Below are 20,949 nucleotides of genomic sequence, written 5' to 3'. Positions count from 1 at the left end.
TCGAGTGTCGAGGGTAACTGCAGCTTCGACCTCAAGCTGATGTCTCTCCTGATGCCCAGTCATCGGCGAACGATGCTATATATAGCGCTGATGATCGAGGACAGAGCTAGTTCCGCTGCTTCTCGTTCTCTGGAAACATGCGGAGAGCTCTGTGTGCGATAATGTTGTTCGTGGCCAGCGTCGACCCCTCGGCGACTCTGGGGAACGTAGGATCGCCAGAACTGGATCTGAGCCATTACTACAGCTACGAGGGGGTGATGGATTACTTGGATACCCTCGCGAAGGACTACCCAAATCGGGTTTTTTTGAAGGATGCAGGCCGGACCTATGAGAACCGCATGTTGAAGACGATAACCATATCGAACGGCGATGGGGTGCCGGGAAAGAGAACAATCTTTATGGATGCAGAATTGCACGCCCGAGAATGGATGACCCCCATGGCCGCGCTCTATGCCATCCACCAGCTCGTGGTCAATTTCGCGGAGAACGCCGATCTACTGAAGAACTTTAACTGGATCGTACTGCCGCTGGCCAATCCGGATGGCTACGAGTTCTCTCGCAACTCAGACAGGTGGTGGCGCAATAACCGCTCCCCGAACGGCAGGCAGTGCTTCGGGACCAATCTGAACCGCAACTTCGATGTGGCCTGGGGGCAGGGATATTCCGAGCTGGCAGATCCCTGCACCGAATCCTACGCCGGCAGCGAGCCGTTCTCCGAGGCGGAGGCCCGCCTAGTGCGGGACATAATGCATGAGTTGGTAGACAACGGGAGTGGCACAATGTACCTGTCCCTGCACACCGCAAACCGATCGATGTTCTATCCGTGGGTATACGAGTCCTCCCCCACAAGGAACCATCACGAGCTCAAGGAGATTGCTCGGTTCGCAACGGACAGGATACTGAGGGAAACGGGTACACAAATCAAGCCAAAGCAGGCCTATTACTACGGCGGAATGGTGGGCGGTACGAGTCTAGACTACGCCTTTAAGGTCGGCTTTCCATTGTCCTTTGTGTTCGAGATGTCAGGCCTGGCGTTTGGTGTGGAGTACAAGTTCTTTCCACCGCCCACGGCCATCCGAAGGCTGACGGCAGAGACCTGGGTAGGGATACGCGCGCTGGCCGAGAAGGCCATTGAGAAGTATCCACCCGGGAGAGCCATACCTGCGATTCAAAGAAAACCTGTCAGCAATAGGGCGCCAGGGAGTCAGGACTTAAACATCCTTGTTGGTTTACTGAGCACACTTTTGGCATACGTAGCCAGCCATTTAACTAGTTAAATAATTGAATATGTTTTCTATAATTAAAAAGAAAGACTGGTGTTGTTTTTTTTAAAGAGAATATTACCACCGTGTGCTGTAAGCTGCCTCCACAGATTTTTGTATAAATTTAGTTACGTTCGAGCTCTGAAACTGGTTTGAAATGATCCATCGAATGCATAACGATTGCATTGCATGTTGTTAAAACACTTAATTTGCAAATAAAGCCGTTTAACTATTATGCATACACTGCACAAATACACAAGTTTTATACAAATGTTTGTTTTTTTAGGGCAAGGGAATTCACAAAACTTTAAGTTTAAAATTCCCCCCGAAAATCTGTAAATTTTCGGCATTGGATTCTCTGGGGTTCTTTGAAATAATTTCAATATCCATCCATGGGCTGTCTCATCCTCTTCCCCGTCTTCCCCGTCTCTCACTTCCCTTATTCACTTCATCAGTCGATTCTCGCAATACGAACACGCATACGCCGCGTTGTCTGCTCGTCTATCAACGTGACTTGGCTGCTTCGTCTGGTGGATATGTACATATGTACTTATTGCATGTACGTATGTACATACACGGTGGACTTGCATATCACTGGCATTGTCGGATGCATTTCACATGCTGCAATTAACGCAACAAATTGCATTTTTAATATGCAAAATTAATGCAGAAAATCTTTCTGTCCGATGCAGCGAAGCAACAGAAACAGAAACAGAAATCGAGACAAAGACCTAGACTGAAACGAATGCGAAACGAGATATCCAAGGATTTTATTTATAAAAGTCATTGTGAAAATTGAAAATTCACATTCTGTCTACAATTGACCGCCGCCTGTCGCAGCCCACAGTTATACTCTCTCCCATCCCGTAGATACAGATACTGGTCGGTACGAGGTACGAGTATTTTAAAAATAATAAAAAGCCATTACAAAGTCAAAGTTGCCTGGGCCAGGAAACTGCTGTTAATTAGTTTTTTCGAAGGCTGCTCCGGCAGCTGACCGTCCATCTATCCAATTGTATACCCATCCATCCATTTGTTACCTCCACCGCCCTCCATTCTGGAGGTCAGGTCAGGGCAAATGTTTTAATTTCCGCACGAGTGTCTCTAACGGAAATTACTTCAAAAAAAGTTCACGACTCCTGGCCAAATGCCCCACAAAACCCACGCTGCCAATGAGCCCCGGGGGAACGGACTCCTCGTTATCGCGCGACGGGCCAGGCAATCGCCACTGAATCGAGAATAATTAACATAAGTAATCGTGCCATTTACTTACACTTGCTCAAGATACTGGTAGTCCGGTTAGATTAGCACAAGTGCCGCTCAATTATCGGTTTGGGTCTGAGTGGCATGCACTTTGTTTTACATTCGAATCGGACTCCGATTAGATAGATACTCGCACTGGCAATCGTAATCGTAGTCGTAGTCGTAGTCGAAGTGCGCCTTGCAGGCCTATCCGATCCGCGGATCGTCTGTTCGAGTCAGAGTGCAAAATGCTGCTGCTGGTGCTGGTCCTACTGCTGGTGGCCGTTGGCTGGCTCGTCCATCGCGGCCAGGCGGAGCGTCGCCGGGCCGTGTCCAATCTGCCGGGACCCATGTGCCCCCCATTGCTGGGAGCCCTGCACATCATGTCCAGCATGAACCCAAAGAGTATGTAATTAAATCGATCGTAATAATGTTTTGTCTGTAAAAACGATAACCGATGAAGTGCTCTCAAAACCGAATCAAAACTGAATTTTGTAGGGGGTAGATCGCTGATTAAGGTCCACCCCATTCCATCCACATTCTCCCTTTTTCCGCTGATGCACGCGAACGCGAAAAGCAATTACAAAACCACAAAAAGTTTTCAATTGTTTACGAGCACACTTTGAAATGTACTATTTATTGCATATCACTTGACAGAGAGAGAGGGAGAGAGACAGATCAATCTACGCTTTGCTGCATAGTGAGCATATTCATTCATTTGTTTTGTTCTCTTGCTCTCTCTTAACCGATAAGAGCTAAGTGTAATCCAGATAAGATTCTCTTTTTTTATAACTCTTGTTTCTTTTTGGAATTCATGCTCTCTTGGTTTTTGGAAGCTTCCTAGAACAATACGATAATGCTGCTAATCTTCCCATAACCTACTGAATCGCCGATTCTAATTGAATGAACGAATGGTCTACCCATACACACAATACTTTAGGCAATATTCTGAGAATGAAATGAATTACTTATTGATGCTGTCAGACAAAAAACTAACCCCAGATTTCAGGGCAATCTTGGAGATCTGCAAATAGGGCGGATTCCTTTGAGCGGATATGGAACTTGGGACTTACAATTGGTTTGAAGGAATTCGCAACACTACCCTTAGCTTCTGTTGTAATTATTGGTATACCAGTATCAATGCACTTGGAACCATAAACATGAAACAAATATATACCAACTGCCTTTATCATGCAAACATTTAATCTTACTTTAAAAATACTTTTTTGTGCCAAACATTCAGTGCAGATTAAGAGGTGTTTATGTTTTCAGTAAATAGCACTTAAACAGCCACTTGAGCCCAGTACCTTATCATATTTGCATTCAGTTTCGGCTATATCCCCCCAGAAGTGGTTCTGGGGAACTATGGAACACATATGCATATCTATTAATACTGTTAATAATTATTTATGAGCTTCAAAAATCTTTGGACTAAAGAGTTAATGATAACGCTGCCTTGAGCGATTAAAAGTTATCATCAATGTTTTTTTCCTGCTCTTCTCCAACCGCAGCCTTCATCAAAGTAAGCGGTGAGAATATGCGCAAATATGGACCGCTGCAGCGGGTGTGGATTCTGAACCGCCTGCTGATAATGAGCGCCGACTCCGAGATCAACGAGCAGCTGCTAAGCAGCCAGGAGCATCTGGTGAAGCATCCCGTGTACCGGGTCCTGGGAAAGTGGCTGGGCAATGGGCTGCTCCTGAGCGACGGCAAGGTGTGGCATCAGCGCCGCAAGATCATCACACCCACCTTCCACTTCTCGATACTGGAACAGTTCGTGGAGGTCTTTGACCAGCAGTCCAACGTCTGTGTGGAGCGCCTGGCCCCTCGGGCCAATGGCCAGACCTTCGACGTCTACCGGCCCGTCTGCATGGCAGCCCTGGACATCATTGCGGAGACTGCCATGGGCACTAAAATCCACGCCCAGGCTGCGGAGAGCACTCCGTACGCGGAGGCAGTCAACGAGTGAGTCCATCCATCCATCCTCAAAGAGAGCAGAGAACCCCGTTCCAACTGATTAGTCTCTGATTGCAGGTGCACTGCTCTGCTGAGCTGGCGCTTCATATCCGTCTACCTGCAGGTGGAGCTGCTCTTCACGCTGACCCACCCGTACATGAAGTGGCGTCAGACGCAGCTCATCCGCACCATGCACGACTTTACCACCAAGGTGATAGAGGAGCGCCGGCGGACACTCGAGGAGCAGCAGGGGTCCAAGTTGAGCCCGTCTCCCGACGACGATGTGGGCAGAAAGCGACGGATGGCCCTGCTCGATGTACTGCTGCTGGCCACTGTCGATGGGCGGCCGCTGACCAATGACGAGATCCGCGAGGAGGTGGACACCTTCATGTTCGAAGGTCATGACACCACCACCAGCGCACTGTCCTTCTGCCTGCACGTGCTGGCGCGTCATCCGCAGGTGCAGGAGAAGATGCTGGAGGAGATACTCCGGGTCATAGGAACCGATCGCAAGCGGCCCGTCACCATCCGCGATCTAAACGAGATGAAGTACCTGGAGTGTGTTATTAAGGAGTCGCTGAGGTTGTATCCGCCCGTGCCCCTGGTGGGACGAAAGCTGCAAACGGACTTCAAGTACAGTAGGTGTCAAGTAGACTAAATAGAGTGCTTTCTCCAGGCTGTACTGCTCCCCATCTGCTTGCAGGCCACTCCAAGTACGGCGATGGCGTTATTCCGGCCGGGTCTGAGTTTCTCATCGGAATCTATGGCATGCAGCGGAACAAAAACGAGTTCCCCCAGTCCGAAGAGTTCATCCCCGAACGACACGAGAACGGGGAGCGATTTTCGCCCTTCACCTTTATCCCCTTCAGCGCCGGGCCACGGAACTGCATCGGCCAGAAGTTTGCACAGCTGGAGATGAAGATGATGCTGGCCAAGATCGTGCGCGAGTACGAGCTGCTGCCGCTGGGCGAGCCCGTCGAGTGCGTCATCAACATTGTCTTGCGCTCGGACACGGGCTTCCAGTTGGGAATGCGCAGGCGCAACGATACACAATGAAAAGGTATAACAGATGTTGATCTGATGCATTCGTGCATTTACATTATTACATTACATTATTATTACATTATTACATTCCAAAATATATTCATAAATATTAAACAGTATTATTAAACGGGTCCATCCTTGTGATCCTATCGTGGCTTCAGAGCCAATTGAAAGCCATTAGAAGAGCCCAGAGAGAGTCGTAAGTCGAGGCGAGGGGCATCTCCATAGGGCAGCAGCTCGAAGTTTGAGAGGATTGGGGCGATCAGGGTCTTGAGCAGCACCATGCTGAACTGCTTGGCCGGACAGCAGCGTGGACCCATGCTGAAGCTGTAGATCTCTGGCGGGGACTCCAGAAATCTCTCCGCCCGAAAGTGGCTCGCATTCAGATAGCGGTCCTCGTTGCGCTGCATTTCAAAGAGATTCACATATATCTCGGCGCCAAAGGGCAGAGTGCCGTCCCCCACCTCGCTATGAGCTGTTGGGGATCATACGAAAATCGGATCAAAGATATATCGTATCTCATTCATACGAGCACTCACTGTAGGGCATATCCTCGGTCAAGTGGCGGCCGACAATCACTTGGGGTGGGTAGAGGCGCAGCGTCTCCAGCAGCACGGCCTCCAGGTAGGGCAGCCGTCGCACGTCCCAGCTCTGGTCTTCTCTCTGAGCCTTCCGTAGCTCCTCCAGGCAGCGCTGCTGAACAGCCGGATGACGGGAAATCGTGACTAGGGAGAAGCAGAGGGCCGAGCTGCAGAGCAAGTATCCTAGATAGTTGCAGGTATTCAGCTCTGCACAGATGTCGTCGTCCGAGATTTCGGGATTATGGTTGCCGGCCAGCAGAATCTCCAGCAGTGATTGATGCCACTGCGCAGGGAGTGGGTCAATGCGATCCACCACCACGTTTCCAGCCTTGAGTTGCTCCTCCTGCTTCTGCAGTCTTCGGAATCGATCGATGTGCTCTTTGTGTTCGTCATTCAGTTGCTTGATGAGTTGCGCCTGTCGCCGCCGTAATAGGGGAGAGCTGACCCAGAAGGTGAAGCGGTTCACCGACTGCAAGCTCAGGAATCGCTTTCGGTAGATCTCCGTGAGGCTAAGGGAAAGAAGCGATGCTCTCAGAGGAATCTATGGGGCGCGTCACTCACCAAGTGAAGGCCTCGGAATACCCCTCGCTGGGGCGCACGCCGCAAGTGGTCAGTACCATCAGATCCCGCACAGCGGGTGCCACAATCGTCCAAGCATCGAACACATCGCGTTGTTCTGCATGGTCCGCCAGTGTCAGCTGCAGTAGCACCGCCTGCTGGCGACACAGCTCCGTCAGCGGCAGCATGTTTCCCTTGTTGAAGATGCTGCCTATGAGCCCGTGACGCTGGGTCCACTGGTTCTTGTCGCACATGAGAACGCCGCCGCCCAGCCAGTGCCGCATCAGCTCATAGCCCGTCTCCAGATGTTGCTCGCTCTGCAGGACTTGTTTGGCCAGCTCGAGGTCCGCCAGTGGCATGAAGAGTCTGTGGAAGACCCAGAGGCGGGTCACAGCTCCGTACTTGGCCAGATACTCGTGGCTACGCTGGAAGAAATCTAACAGGCCAAATCAGAACAGAAACGTTTCAGCAGGAGCCTCCAGCGCCACTTACTTTGCGGCTTGAGGAACAGCAGCTTGTGCATCGCGCCCATCAGGGGCCAGGAGAAGGGTCCTCCGAGATTCTTGATCAGCGACCGCTGCCGGCGCGTCCTGAAATAGTTGATGGCCGATGCCACGCAGAAGCACAGGAATGTGGTGGTCAAGATCATGGTTGCAACTGTGCCACGGAGCCGCTCCTCTCTATGCTAATCGAACCCTTTATGGCCGTTGCGATTGGTGTCACTAATCTCTCAAGTGCCTACCAAAATTGGCAGTTCTTATCGGTGGAAAACACTGGCAAACGGTGTACTTATTTAATGTGTGAAATCGTTCCAGCCAGGGATGGAATTTTGATGAAATCCTTGACAGTTCATAAAGTTTTTACTTTTCTCGATAGGACAAATATGTCGAAGAATATGTTGAGTTGAGAAAAGCCTGTGAATTTATTTTAGAAGCAGCTGGGGGTTTAAACTATAAGTATCCTTATCCTTATCTATTATAAAATGTAATATTTCAATGACAATTTTCAAATGCGTTCCAGTTTGTGTTCCACAAAATGTTGTGTAAATTATTTGCTACATGCGTTCCACAGAATGTTGCCAGTGTTTTGTCAGCATGTTGCCATAGCCAGCAGCATGTTGCTATGATGGCAGGAATAAATGGTCGAATTTAATGTTTTCTGGAAGCTGTGTAAATCGACTCAAATTAACGTTCTAAAACTGTTACTGGCACAATTCTAGGGGAAATTACTCAGAAGATTGGTTTCTACGATCGAGGATAATTTTGGAACCCCGAAAATCTTCTTCAGAGCTAATCAAAAGAGTGTCTCTGTAACCTCTGTAAAAATATGTATGTACATCGAATGCGCGCTAACAAGCCAACTTGATTGGCCAAGACGAAAATTGCCAATACCCAGCGGAGGCGCAGGAGTAGGAGGAGGCAGATGGGGGCGTGATGTGTGCGCCATCTGTAAGATACGAGACACAAGATACACCATCGAGATTGTGGCACGGAATTTGCTAATAAATATTTAAATACTTACCTAACATTTATTGCTGCTGCTGCTGCTGCTGCTGATGGGGGACTCGCAACAGATTCAGAACTATTAAACCAACCAATTTGTGGCAATTGTCTGGGGGAGGGGAGGGGGAACGTCTCCCCTTAGACCGCTGCCACTTGGCCAGCGGGCATTATCCGGGCCCAAAAGCAGCTGTTGTCCTGGCAAACAAATCTTTTGTGGACTGTGGTTGTCGGGGTCACGGCGAGGGTTGGTCAGCTCTCAACCCTTTCCAGAGTTGAACTGTCAAAAGTACATTTGCCTCGGTTACGCCACAGAGGAAATATCCTTGAAGCATGTAATGACAATATCAGGCGGCCTTCCCATTCTGCCCTGCGGCCCTTTGGGGATCTGGGCTCAGAGTTTCTCAGCAGTTGAGGAGCTAAGCAGTTGAGGAGTTGAGGGGCCTTGAGTGCTGTGTGTAGTGCTCCATTTTCATTTTGCGGCGTTGATGAAACTTTAATGACACACCACACGCATCCAACACTGGAGGCCATGTGTCCAGCTTCAGCTACAGCTACAGCTACAGCTCTGCTTTTGTATCTCTAGTACTTTTCTGCCCAATTTCATTTTGGGGCAAACAAAGCCGGCTAATGGTGGCTAATGAAGCCAGTTTTATTGGGGATTTTGTGGGTCGGTGAACCTTAGAATAGAGCACTCCCAGGTTGGCCATATCCCCATCCCCGGCACTTTGGAGTGTGTGCTTGCATGTATTTATGAGGAATTCATACGTCAATGTCATGAACAACTCGAATGGAGCCCCAAACGGAGTGCAATGGCCAACAGCCACGTGACCAACAGAAAGCACCAAGCAGCAAACAGCAAACAGCAAACACCAAACACATCCTGGCCCTGTTCTCCCGTATGCAAATGAACAAAAAATTAGATGACTGCGCTATGACAACGACCAGGACAACGATGACGACCAGGACGACGACGACGACAGCGGTGACAATGAAAACTAAGCGAACTACTCGTACGAGTAAAAAGCCAAAGTCCGAATGTTGTTGCGGTTTACGCAAAAAATGGCATTGCAAAAACAAGGGAAAAAGGTGCACCGAAAACGGCAGCAGGATACAAATCCTTTCACAGGCCTCCAGAACATGCGCCTAGTTCCTGGCTGGAAAGCAGGATAGAAAGCTGGCGAAAAAATTAAAACAAAGACATAGCAACAATTTACATTCCCATTGTTCGCCTCTGTCCTCCAAGGGCACAAAAACCGCCAGATGGGTAGATACACAGATACATGCACAGTCACAGTGAGTTTCAGAGCGTTAAGACGGTTTACACATTCGAAAAATACTCTAAAAGGCCATATAATGATGGATTTAAAGCAGTTTATAGAAAAGAGATTGGCTTTACTAAGAACATAAATGCAGCTGGCTGATATTTTCGAAACGCACTGCACATTCGCCTATAAATTGCAAATGCAGTTGGTCAGCCGGCAAGTTAGAGAAAGAAACGAGAACACACACGACACCGCAGCAAGGACAACGATGATGATGATGATGATGGCGATGGCGATGGCGATGGCCAGGAGGAGGGCTGTCAGCGAGAGGCACGCCACTAGTCACCGCTAAAAAATTGAGGCGGAAAAGACATAAAACCGCCTGAGAGTGGTCGATCAATACGACACACACAATGCCCTATCGGGAACAAAGAATATATAACTCAGATATGGTAACATGTGAAGGAGGAAAAGGGGTTTAATGAAAGTACTTCCTAATTTTAGCCACTCCAAAACTGGCATGATTTGTATCACGGCCATTTACTCGTATGTTGTATGCAGGGTATTTGGTAGACCGTGTGGGTCCGGAATATTTCTCGCCATTGTCGATGTTGGCATTGTTGTACGGGTGGCGGTAGCTTCTCGCTGTTTGCTGGCACCAGGAAGCATTTTGCATGAATTGCCCATAAAAGTGATATGCACATCAAGATTGTCTGATATGAGTGGGGCGATAAGCGCGAAAATTTGCTTACTGGGCTCCCACCGACTTTCGAGCAACTGCAAATTGTTGAAAATTGTCGGAATTCGCTAGAAACTTTAAGGTCTCTCGCTGGGACTCAGTCTTAATCAAGACAAACTACATTTGGCTAGACATTTAATTCGCGAGTGCCGCAAAAAGGATGCCATCAGTCTCAGGCACGCCCACCTCCCATTAGCCATCAGCCATTAGCCATCAGCCATCGCCCATTATGACATTGGGTTCGGTTCGGCGCGGTTCGGTTCGTCCCGGTTCGGGTGTGCTGTTAGCCCACACACTCGCATATTAATAGCCCACTATCCTACATACTCGTAGCTTAAGCTCCCATGCTACCAAGATCCCCAGTTCCCAGATGTCATATGTCAGGCAGCTGTAATAATGCTAGCTGATGACTGCGTTATGATTACTGTCAACGGCAGGCACACGGCACTCCATGAATAAGCAGATGAGTCAGAGAGGGAGTCAGAGCCTCTTACTTTTATGCACATACATAGTATATCCTTGCGGGCTTATCGCGCCACCCACCCTGCCGCGTTCCACATGTGACTTGAGGCGCCCCGCAGCGCCGCTGTGGCAACAACTTTGACTCTGCAACAATTTATCACAGCCAATTTAACCACTTAAGTGTAGAAAAGGTTTCCGCCAGAGTCAAAGTGTGCACTACAGCCATACACATATGTACAAATGAACATTTATACATACTCATACGCGTGTGAATAAATACTCGTATATGTATACATACTCACAATCCATATCCATGTTGAGTAAAATGAATGTAAAATAAAATATTGAATGAAATAACTTTGGCAACAAGGCTGGCCTGCCCATGTCCCCAGCGGCATTTCAGGCACGAAACTGACCACGCTACACTCGGAGAAATATATGAAGGAATGATTCAAATAAAACGTTTAATCTGGGGTCTGACTTTCTGACCATCTGCTGACAATTTGGAGAGTATATTTCTGATTTACCAACATTCTTTTTTCTCAGTGTACCACTGCTGACCCCTCAATGTCTGCATATGGATGCGTGTGTGGCATCTGTGTGTGGCAGTGAGTGTACAAGTGTGTCTGCTGGCAGCATTTATTTGTTTACAATCTGTTTGCGCAAAAGCTGCCGCAAGGCTTAAAAATCTGCATTTGCATTCTGACACTATTCGTGGGTACATATACGGATAAATGTACACGCATACATATGTGTCTTCATATATGTACATATGTATGGGTCCCGATGTATTGGCTAATTGAAGAAGACAGTTACCTTGTAGGTACCTTCCATACATGCCATCGATTCTGATCGATATTGATAATCATCTATCAGATTAGCAGAATATATATTTTATGGATATATTTCTATATCTTTATATATTTAGGTTCGTTCGTAGAAGAGTAGATAGCATTGGCAGCCTCAAGCCTCTGCTCCTTGCCGTCTGGGCCAATGGGATTGGTGTTGAGGTCGGTAGCGAGTTAGTGCCTTCTTCTTGGTCAGCAGCTCCTTAAACGTCTTCGTGTGATCTGGGTCGGACTACCACTTCGTCTAGCAAGTAGTCAAAAGGAGGCGGATCCACTGAAAGAATCCTGCCTTAGAATCCTGTTCACTGCTGAGAAAGCTGCTGTTGCCTAGCAGAATCGGTCTCATGGAGCTTGCAGATCGAAAGTCAGAGTGTAGCGACCAGAAGAGAACTGCTGGTGGCTTTTTATGCACACCCACGCCACTGGGGCCTTCGCCGGTCTTCTCGCCGTGGTACATGGATCCACATACGGTTCTTTATATACGCAGTACCGGATCTCCTTCGATTGGGAGTTTGTTTGTCTTTCATTTTATTTCTATGTTTCTTGCTTAAATATAATATTTATAGACACAAGCTTTCGTGATCTCCTTAAGAGCTGAAATCCGCCCGACCGTCATTTATTCAACTAAAGCGAGGGACTCATACCACATGAAAATCCGCTCCTCTGTAACCTGTTAATTGTTCCATTTAACAGCTTGGATGAGTACGATTTCAGACCCATTCGCTGCTCACTCTTCGCCATATGCGGAACAGGGTCTGAAAGGGCTTAACCGTAATGCGGGGGGACCACTTATGTGAGAGGGCATCAAATCGGCTTTCGTCACACTCTCCCTCTCTACCCATCTCACTCTCACTCTCTCGTGCTTTTCTCTCTTTCAGACGAACACACAGCCATGCGAGTATGTGAATAAAAGTGCAAATTCATGTTTAGTTTGACAAAATCTGTTTAAATCCAAAGAGCAAATGCCAGCAGTCAACTCCGCTCAGCTCTCTCGCATGAGAAGGATTTGAGAGGAGGAAGCGGAAATCACAATCAGGAAGCAGAAGCAGCAGGATTCAGAAGGTAAATGGGTTCCTGGCTTCTGGGGCTGTGGGTCAAAGGGAATTATCCGCTGTCAATGAGCTCCCAGTGGAAGAACACGGACCAAGACACGAATACTTGTTGCTTGAAAAGGCAATTTTCACACTCATTAAAAATTTGCATAATTACACCAGCCTCCCCCCAAGCGGAGTCGGAGCTCGGTGCCCCAAACGGAGGACTCGAGGACACTACGGACACTCATAGCCTGCAGCCGGAACGCAAATGAGCTTTCCATGGGACTCCAGCGTGAAGAGTCGCGGCCCTCTAAGCGCCACGCGAATGTTGAATTATAAATGCATGGAAATTAAAAACAATTACATGAAATTACATTTAACACCCCCACACAAACACACACACACAAATATGTATATATTTAAACAAATAAACTGTGCATAATGATGCTAATCCCTTAAGTCAGCCCACGGAGAGGCCATCGGTGTGGACTGTGGACAGGGTGTGGCTGAAAAACGGGCTATCAATTTGCATTGCGTTTGGCTCATTAGCGTCCAGGCTGCCGCTTGCCACTTGTACATTTTGCCTGTCTATGGAATATTTATACAATTTATTGCCTTGTGTACAACATTCGTCCTCCGAGAGTAGATTCAGAGGTTACAAACAAAAGAAAACTTCACAATTGTTCTCATTTTCATTTGAATCCGAGAACACTGTACGTATGCATTCAATATTATGTTCCTGCATTAACAATACGTTATTTTGGAGCACACCTCGCCGTTCAACCGCTCATGAAATTTGACAAAATACTGCGGTTTTCGCAGTGTCCTGTTCGGAGCTGCGCACACATTCCATAAGCTTGAATTACAGCGAAAGCCAGAAAAATATTTATTTTACATATTTTCGATGGCCGATAGCTACCATAAAGCATACTCGAAAAGCGAGTAATTAAATGTCAACAGTGTTGAGTCGGACAAAGAGCCAGCAAACAGTTGTTATTCGATGAAGAAACCAAATTGCATTCCACTAAAAGGCGAGCAGATTCGATGGCAGAGATTATCAAATGACAGAACAAAAATATTTAAAGCACTCCCCCACCATTTTCTGGGCATCAAGTTTGAATAATATTCAAGACATCCAACTAGGACAGGAGACACTCCCGACTCCCACAGACTTGTTCAAACTTATTGGCCAGAATCGCGGAATTTGCAGTGAAAACTGCTGCGTCGCTAAGCCGTAAGTCCGACAAGAAAAATCACTTTTCCCCATCCGACGAACAGGACAGCAGAGGCCATGAGAAGGAGGACAGGGATTTGGCAGAGATTTGCTTTCGATTTTCGATTCAGACTCCGATTTCCGACTGAGTCCCGCTTAATATGCCAAACACAATTTGACTTTTATTCAATATGCAAAAGATACGCGTCAATTTGTTGTTTGTCTGCTCAACTTTTTAATCTTCATTCTCTGGGCTTCCACTGTCCTCCACCTCGTGGAGGAGTCGAGGCGAGTCGAGTGCGAGTGCACTTTAAGTCTTTAATCGGGAGATGCTCACGTGGCTGGCATTAACTTCGGGCTAGTGGCAACATAAAAGATGTTGCGGCCAGATTTATGTTGGCAGTTTTACAGTTATTTTAAGCACTACCCTAGACAAACCGAGTTAGTCCAAGTCCGAGTCCGAGCGGAGGCGAGGCGAGGTGAGGCTAGCGGCGAGGAGAGCTACTTAAGCCCGTGCTGAGCAAACTTTTGCAACTATTAAAGTATTAAGTAGAAGTGGATAAAGAGAAGCTACAGCAGTCAGCTAACTGTAAATGCATTCCTGCCACAGCAACAGCAACAATAACAGCAACAACGACAGCAGCAGCATCAGGTTGCAATGGAAAACTTTGTCTTGGACTGCTCTACTTATGCGGCATGCCCCAACACTTTCTGTTTGTTCGAGGACAAGGCAAAAACTGGCTTAAGCACACATAATAAGCGTTGGGCACCGTGCCCCGTGGTGTGGGTGTGTGACTGGGTCAGAGCATGTGTGTGTGCGCCAGGGTTGCCAGCTGCATTGAATAGTCAATGGAATCCATTAGATAATGTCTATCTACACTGTGATTTTCTTGCACGAAACGAACAAAAGAAAACTGGGGTTACACTTCTCAGACAAACTTTCAGATAAATATGCAGGACACATGACAACCCTGCCTGAGTCCCTTTGCGCTTAACATTTTTTGACACATGATAAGAGCAAAACGAAATGTCAAATGCTTTTCAGCTTCCTACCACTCTTTCTCCCCAGCCCCCCCGTCCATCCACCCCGCATTTTTCCTATAATATGCATCCTCTTTAGCCTTAAATCAATGTTGACAAAAGTTTTATTGGATAAGTTTGTTTAACGACAAGCAAAAGTACGAATAGACGCACACGAAAGGGCAGGTAAAAAGACGAAAAGTTCTACTTTTTTGTTGAAAAATCAAATTGAGCAAAAGTTGATCTCAAACAGAAAAAGAGGAGAGTGGAAAGCTTGAAAAGTTTTCTGCAAAAATCGTTGGACGCGATAAGTTTGTAATTTGATTTGTGCTCAATGTGCGCGCAATTGATTAGCCATTCTACCAGTTCATGAATACCCTCAATGCCCTGGTACTCACACTCGCACTAACACACATACATTCAACAGCTTCTTATTCACCTTGCAGCCAAGAGCAGGTCTGGAGGCAGGAGGTCCTGCTACTACTATCTTCATTTGAAAGTTCGCCCTCTGCTCCAGTAAAATTTTGCGGCAAGCACTAACAACTGTTGCAGGACTCTTTCCCACACACACAAATACACGCCCACCAACAGACTGGCAGCATTGTGGCTTCCGACCGCAGACTCCTGCTGTTTAATATGCTGTTAAATTGCATTAAAATTTGAAAGAGTTGGCATGCAATCGGGGTTTTGGTCAGGCCTTCTTCCATGTGGTGCTTGTGCCTGTGCTGGTTCTGGTTCTGGCTGGCTTCCTAGATAAGCGCATTACAAGCTGCAGATCAGTATGACCGTTTATGGTATAACCAGGCAGGCTCCAGTTTTCACTTACTTTTGCGTTTTCAGCCAAAAAGTTTCGTTTTTGTTTTAACGTGCTGCCGTTTTCACAAATTTGTGGCACATTTTCTTAAGTGATGTTAGGCGCACAACATCCTCTGTTATCAATTACCAATTATTATAAATTATCAATGGTTTAAGGACCAAATGTTAGGTTAGGTTAGGTAACAAATATTTATAAAGAAGGCACGAACAACAAGTCTTATATTTTTTCTTTTTGCTCTTGAGATTCATTTTGTTGTAAAGAAAGGCGTTTACGTTTCAGTTCGGTAGAAAAGTGTTTCCGTTTTGAAAAAGGGCAAATCTTGCGTTTTTTTTTGTATTTTTTATAAAGTATATGGAGATAGTGTATTCTGATTTTCAAGAAACGAGATGTTCTCTTGGAAAACATACGCAAACTGAACGCAGAGCTCAAATGTCAGCCAGCAGTAATTGCCTAGGAAAATAATTGAAAATGAATTGAGAGCGTGGAGTGAGCAGGATCCTGCTCCTGCCGCTGCTCCTTACTCTGACCCAGCCCCTGCCACTGCCCCTATCCCTGGTGTTGCTCAGGACCGACCAGAGTGAGAGCTTGTAGCGCATTTAAAATGCAATAACCGGATTAGATTGTGTTGCTGCCGCATCAGCATGTCCTCGCCGGACTCGCAGTTGTTGCTGTTGTCGCATGTTACTCTGGTATTTATAGAGTTTTAACGCAATCGCAATTTCGGTTGACATTTTGCGCTCTCGGCCATTTTCCATCCTCCATCCTCCATTGTGCTCTCTGCCGTGGCCGCTGGCTGTCGATAGACGTCTACAGGTAGCTCGTTGCTGTTGCTGGCCCCCAACTTCAGCCCCAAACAAAGCAGCTTCCCATCTTCCTGGCCTCCCAGCTCCCGCTCCCGCTCCCGCAACAGACACACACGTATCGCTGTCTGCTTTATGAAAAATGCATTTTGTCTGTCGTCGCTGTTCCATGAAGCGCACCACGGCCGTGTGGCTAATATTATTTCATTTGGCTTTGGAATACGCCATTCTGTGGCTGATACTTTATTTTGTCATTTGAAAATTTCTATTCATTTCTATTTAAGTGGCATTAAATGAAAATGCTTCAATTGGTCTCCGATGTTACTATTGGAGCTTACATATTGAATGGATTTTCAAGATTGTGGGTATCTTTAAACAACATGAAATTGAGAAAATGTCCACAAAAAAGGAAACTAGTTGAAGAAGAATCACCAATATGCGTGTGTGTTTTGGTCTAAACACAGTGTGACTGGTCTAAAAAAAGTTACAGAAACGAAAAAACCAGCTTGTTAAGTGTTTTTCTAGAATATTTTGGATTTTCTGATGGGCCGATTGTTCCTATAATGATACCTGGTTGTGAAAGCATATTTTTAATCATTCAAAAAACCTTTCAGTGCTAAAGAAAAGAAATTGCCAGGATTCCTTCCTGGCACTCGTGCATACATAATTTTATGTCTAACGATAAAATCAGAATATCATAAGCAAATCACTTAGAAAGCTAATCAAATATTCGAAATTTCACTTTTTCGTTTACGTATGCCAAAATGTGAGTGATTTTCCAAGATTTGTTTAAATCTGGCTTTTCTTTTGGCTCACACCCATCTGCACGAATCACTTTTAAGAATAAATATCATAATTTTTGTTCAGCCCAGTTCGGCCTTCCATCAATCACAAATTTGACACTTGCAACACCTGTGGCTGTGTAAGCCGCAGCATCCACATCCCCTTGGCAACCACTACCACGTCCTGTACCCTTGCCCTGCCCTGCAGTCCTTTTCGGGGGAGGATTTTTGTATGCCGTATATGCCATATTGATGTTCGTACAAATTAAACCGAATGCAAATAAGTCAATTTCTGCTCAAACACGAGCGAAATTAATGTGGTACAAAATAAATACGACAAGATAAATGTATTTGGCATTGAGCGGGTGCCAAGTAACAAGATAAACGGATCCCCATCCCCATCCCGAGCCCCATCCCCATCCCCATCCGTATCCGTATCCGTGTCCCCGATGTGCTAATAAAAATACACGAGTCCGGGTCCTGGGCCGTGTCCTTGCAGACAGCGTGTGAAGAGTGCCCCTGGCCCTGTGTTTCCCTGTGTTTTCTCTCACGTTTAGCATTTCAAAAGGCGAATTGTTTATTTTTTTGTGCTTTTCCTTTTCCTCTTTCCTTGAGCTTTTCCATTCAACGCTATTTATCAGCCTTTGCCTCTTCCCATCTCTCCCTCTCTCTCTCTCTCCCTCTCTCTCTCTCTGGATTTCCTTTGTAACCCAAGTTCACTTTCGTAGCTCGCTTTTGCAGTTAACTTCTTTGTAGTTTCGCTTGTTTATTCATTTCCCTTTTCCCACACACGTGAAAAGTTATTTTTTTTCTCCCACAATGAAAATGAAACGCATTCGTCCTCTCTCTTTGGGAGTGTGGAAAATAAGCGCAAAGCTGGAAAAATTGTCACGTGATAAACTCCGAAAGGAAAAGAATGTCACGTACCAAAAACGCAGCGACAACCTTTGCCACTTAAAGTTTTAAGCTCTGAGACAGAAATATGTTTTAATTCCATAATCAGCTTGCACTTGGCCGAAAACCAAAATCAATTCCCCATTGTTTGGCCAGCTAGAATGAAGGACCCATCCCATTCCATCCCATCCCATCCCATTCTGATCCCCGAAAAATCGCAGCATACTTTGGCGTGCGACAAATGCTGGTCACGTATAGCCCCCACCCCAGTCAGAGGGCGAGGGACAGATGTTGGGGTGCACTTAGCATTGCTACATAATTTCTGATGGCGCCATTTTAAGAATTATGAATGCCACGTGACTTTTGCCGGGCAAATGAAAGGACCCGGAAATCAGGGATGGCAATTTCAATGCTCAGCAATACCGGAATGATACACTTTTAAGGTTGTTGCCAGAAAATGAGTCCCAAAGAATGATATTTTTATAGGTGTATGAATCAGTATGGATGTTTTTTAAATCGGAGTTTACGGAACTGTATGATCATGAGGGAATGGGCCCAGCTGATGGCAGGGGACACTCTCTCTCCTGCGATTAGCCTTCCCTTCAGACAAAAAGCCGTTGAGTGTTAAGTTTTGCAATCGAGCCCTGTAAAGATATATACAATTTGTAGCCCTTTGAAGCACAAAGCAGTACCCTATAGGTGTACTTACATTGAGTTGTTTAAGGCTTTTTAGATGAAGCTATCCGTACGGGAGTCCTCCTGAACATCCTCCTTATAAACTGATAAACTATTCACCATTTTATCTAGTTAAATCAAAGGTGTTTTTATTGCCTGTAAACCTAAGAGTACAATTCGAAGCCCTTTAGCCCCACAAGCCTCCCGATATGTGGCGGAGGCTTAAAGCTGCTCGGCTTTCGAGCTGAATTTTAATTTATATCGTCTGGCAGAGAGCGGCCTGCCCTTGTGGCACCTCTGCGACCGGTCAAAGGTGTCACACATAAACCATTCAATCTGACAGTCAGCAGTCAGTCGGAGGAGGGAGACAAGCGAGACACAACCGATAGAGAATGACAATGCCCAGCGTTGACCGCAGTCAAACTTTCGATTTCAGTTTGTTAACGTGGCAAACAGGACACAGGTATACAGGTATACAGGACACGTTGCCGGAGCACCATTTCACCATTTTACCGTTAGGTGGGTTAGCCGTGTGCTGCAATTTATTTTTTCTGCACATTTGTAGAGAGTATTGGTCGGTTTTTGCTGCTGCCCCTCGTTCCACATTTCCACACTCGTTTCGGTGGTGCAAATTGCGCACGAAACATGCGAGTGGGTGTGTGGGTGGGTGGTTGTTGCAAAAAACCAATTTGTAATAAAGACGGAGAGGAGAGACATGTTCCCGTACTACTCCCACCCGTATTGTGGGGCGGAATGAATGAATGGTGTGGCGAGGCGTGGAGGGGGATTATGTGGCATCAAAAGATGTTGACACATCACGCAGTCGTTGTTGTTGGCGTCTCTGTCTCTGTATCTGGCATTTGAATGCTTTCAATTAACTCTATGTAGATAAATAGGAGAAACTTGCCGCGTTGATTGTGCCACAGTTACTCCGGAGAGCGGATCCTTGCTTTAAAGGCTCGCAAAGCGCACAACAAAAATGAAACATTGCACAACAGTAAATTACGCGAGGGCTGGGGCAAAATGGCGCTGGCGGAAATTGCATTATCAGCGTCAAAAGAGCAAAGGCGCACAGACAACGTTGCAGGACCCCACCCCACCCCACCCCACACCACCCCCCTTGGTGGCATGTTTTGCCGCCGGCTTTTGCCGCTTCCACTTCCTGCCCCGCCGTGGCGACGAGACAATGAGTTGTGATAGCACAACTTTTGCAGCGGCGTCGCATAATTACACTTACACGGAACGAGCGGGGAGAGCGGGGAGAGGGGAGAGTGGCAAGGGGCAAGTGGCAGCCAGAGCGAGTTACTGTTACTCAAGACTGATGAGCAGTTTATGACTTGACGCTTTCGCAGGGCTTTTAATACCGTTATTGTGGCGCATTTGTAACTGGCAGTTAATAACGGACACGATGCGACGCGCTGCAGTTCCAGCTCCAGCTCCAGCTGCAAAGTGGATTACCCCCGGTTGGCCATTGTCTGCGTGTGGCATGCCCCGTTCATGATCGTTCAAGCCCATCATCCGCAGCATTTATATGAAATTTTAATGAATTGTAAAGCCAGGACATCTTGGAGCAGCCAGAAGCAGGGATACCACATACCACACACATGTGCTCTATCTGACAAACATTATCAGACAGAGAGACAGACGGAGAGAGAGGGAGAGCGAGAGGGAGAGGGAGAGAGCTGGAGAGCGGGTCTCCACTTCAAGTTCAATAAAGTTGAGTGCCTCGCACAAATGGAAATTTTACGCATACGCCATCTGAGAGAAAGAAAAGCGGGGAAAAGTGCCCTTTAAAATCACTTTATTATGCGAGCGTGTGAGAGCGTTTTCCAACCCCAGCCTCCCCCCGTGTGTGTGTGTGTGTGTGTGTGTGTGTGTGGACACATTTGTTGGGGCGACAATTTATAAGAAAATTCCAATCGAACTCCGGGCATCGCTGAGCAAATGTCTTTCGGCCGATAAAAACGTACCCGGCACGCGCTTTAATCATGAAAAATCATATTGAATGCTCCGCTCGATCCCGTCCCCCGTGCAACCAGGATAGTAGTAGGCGTGGCAGCCATTAAATGAATATTTCAACAAATTTGCCTTTACAAGCTCTCGCTCTGCAGGATATCTGAGAGGAGACACACACACACCCACACCCACACACTCGCCAAACAGCTGCACAATTTCCGTAGAAAACTTAGCATTGGAAACTTTTGTGTGCGACTTCTGCCAACAGCAAAAACAACAACAACAAGAACAATAGGAAGGGA

The 20,949-nt window shown here is 46.7% G+C and overlaps 3 protein-coding genes across 3 annotated transcripts; 2 read left to right on the top strand and 1 right to left on the bottom strand.

The window, feature by feature from the left end:
* Positions 1-100: 100 nt before the first annotated feature.
* Positions 101-1,524, top strand: LOC4813176 (carboxypeptidase B). Its single transcript, XM_001353210.3, has one exon. The coding sequence runs from the start codon at positions 138-140 to the stop codon at positions 1,275-1,277; it is 1,140 nt and encodes a 379-aa protein (XP_001353246.2). The 5' UTR covers positions 101-137; the 3' UTR covers positions 1,278-1,524.
* A 1,154-nt stretch (positions 1,525-2,678) lies between these two features.
* Positions 2,679-5,689, top strand: Cyp4d8 (Cytochrome P450 4d8). The gene is made up of 4 exons (XM_001353209.4): positions 2,679-2,909; positions 4,016-4,469; positions 4,539-5,098; positions 5,164-5,689. Exons 1-4 carry the CDS (start codon positions 2,753-2,755, stop codon positions 5,514-5,516), a joined length of 1,524 nt encoding a protein of 507 aa, XP_001353245.3. The 5' UTR covers positions 2,679-2,752; the 3' UTR covers positions 5,517-5,689.
* On the bottom strand, positions 5,587-7,591 carry Cyp316a1 (Cytochrome P450 316a1). The gene is made up of 4 exons (XM_001353208.4): positions 7,136-7,591; positions 6,647-7,079; positions 6,044-6,594; positions 5,587-5,979 (listed from the first exon to the last, which is right to left on the bottom strand). Exons 1-4 carry the CDS (start codon positions 7,290-7,292, stop codon positions 5,651-5,653), a joined length of 1,470 nt encoding a protein of 489 aa, XP_001353244.1. The 5' UTR covers positions 7,293-7,591; the 3' UTR covers positions 5,587-5,650.
* Positions 7,592-20,949: the final 13,358 nt, after the last annotated feature.

This window comes from Drosophila pseudoobscura, chromosome X, assembly GCF_009870125.1.
Source record: "Drosophila pseudoobscura strain MV-25-SWS-2005 chromosome X, UCI_Dpse_MV25, whole genome shotgun sequence".
NCBI lineage: Eukaryota > Metazoa > Arthropoda > Insecta > Diptera > Drosophilidae > Drosophila > Drosophila pseudoobscura.
Note: the sequence above shows the minus strand (reverse complement) of the source record. Positions and strands in the feature narration are given on the sequence as shown.

Excerpts from the sequence above, each read along its gene's own strand:
- LOC4813176 (XM_001353210.3), top strand. The coding sequence starts at position 138 with ATGCGGAGAGCTCTGTGTGCGATAATGTTGTTCGTGGCCAGCGTCGAC.
- Cyp4d8 (XM_001353209.4), top strand. The coding sequence starts at position 2,753 with ATGCTGCTGCTGGTGCTGGTCCTACTGCTGGTGGCCGTTGGCTGGCTC. Across the intron at positions 4,470-4,538 it reads TACGCGGAGGCAGTCAACGA|GTGCACTGCTCTGCTGAGCT; the intron begins GTGAGTCCATCC and ends CTCTGATTGCAG. Across the intron at positions 5,099-5,163 it reads GCAAACGGACTTCAAGTACA|GCCACTCCAAGTACGGCGAT; the intron begins GTAGGTGTCAAG and ends ATCTGCTTGCAG.
- Cyp316a1 (XM_001353208.4), bottom strand. The coding sequence starts at position 7,292 with ATGATCTTGACCACCACATTCCTGTGCTTCTGCGTGGCATCGGCCATC. Across the intron at positions 7,080-7,135 it reads GCTGTTCCTCAAGCCGCAAA|ATTTCTTCCAGCGTAGCCAC; the intron begins GTAAGTGGCGCT and ends TTGGCCTGTTAG. Across the intron at positions 5,980-6,043 it reads GACCGAGGATATGCCCTACA|CTCATAGCGAGGTGGGGGAC; the intron begins GTGAGTGCTCGT and ends GATCCCCAACAG.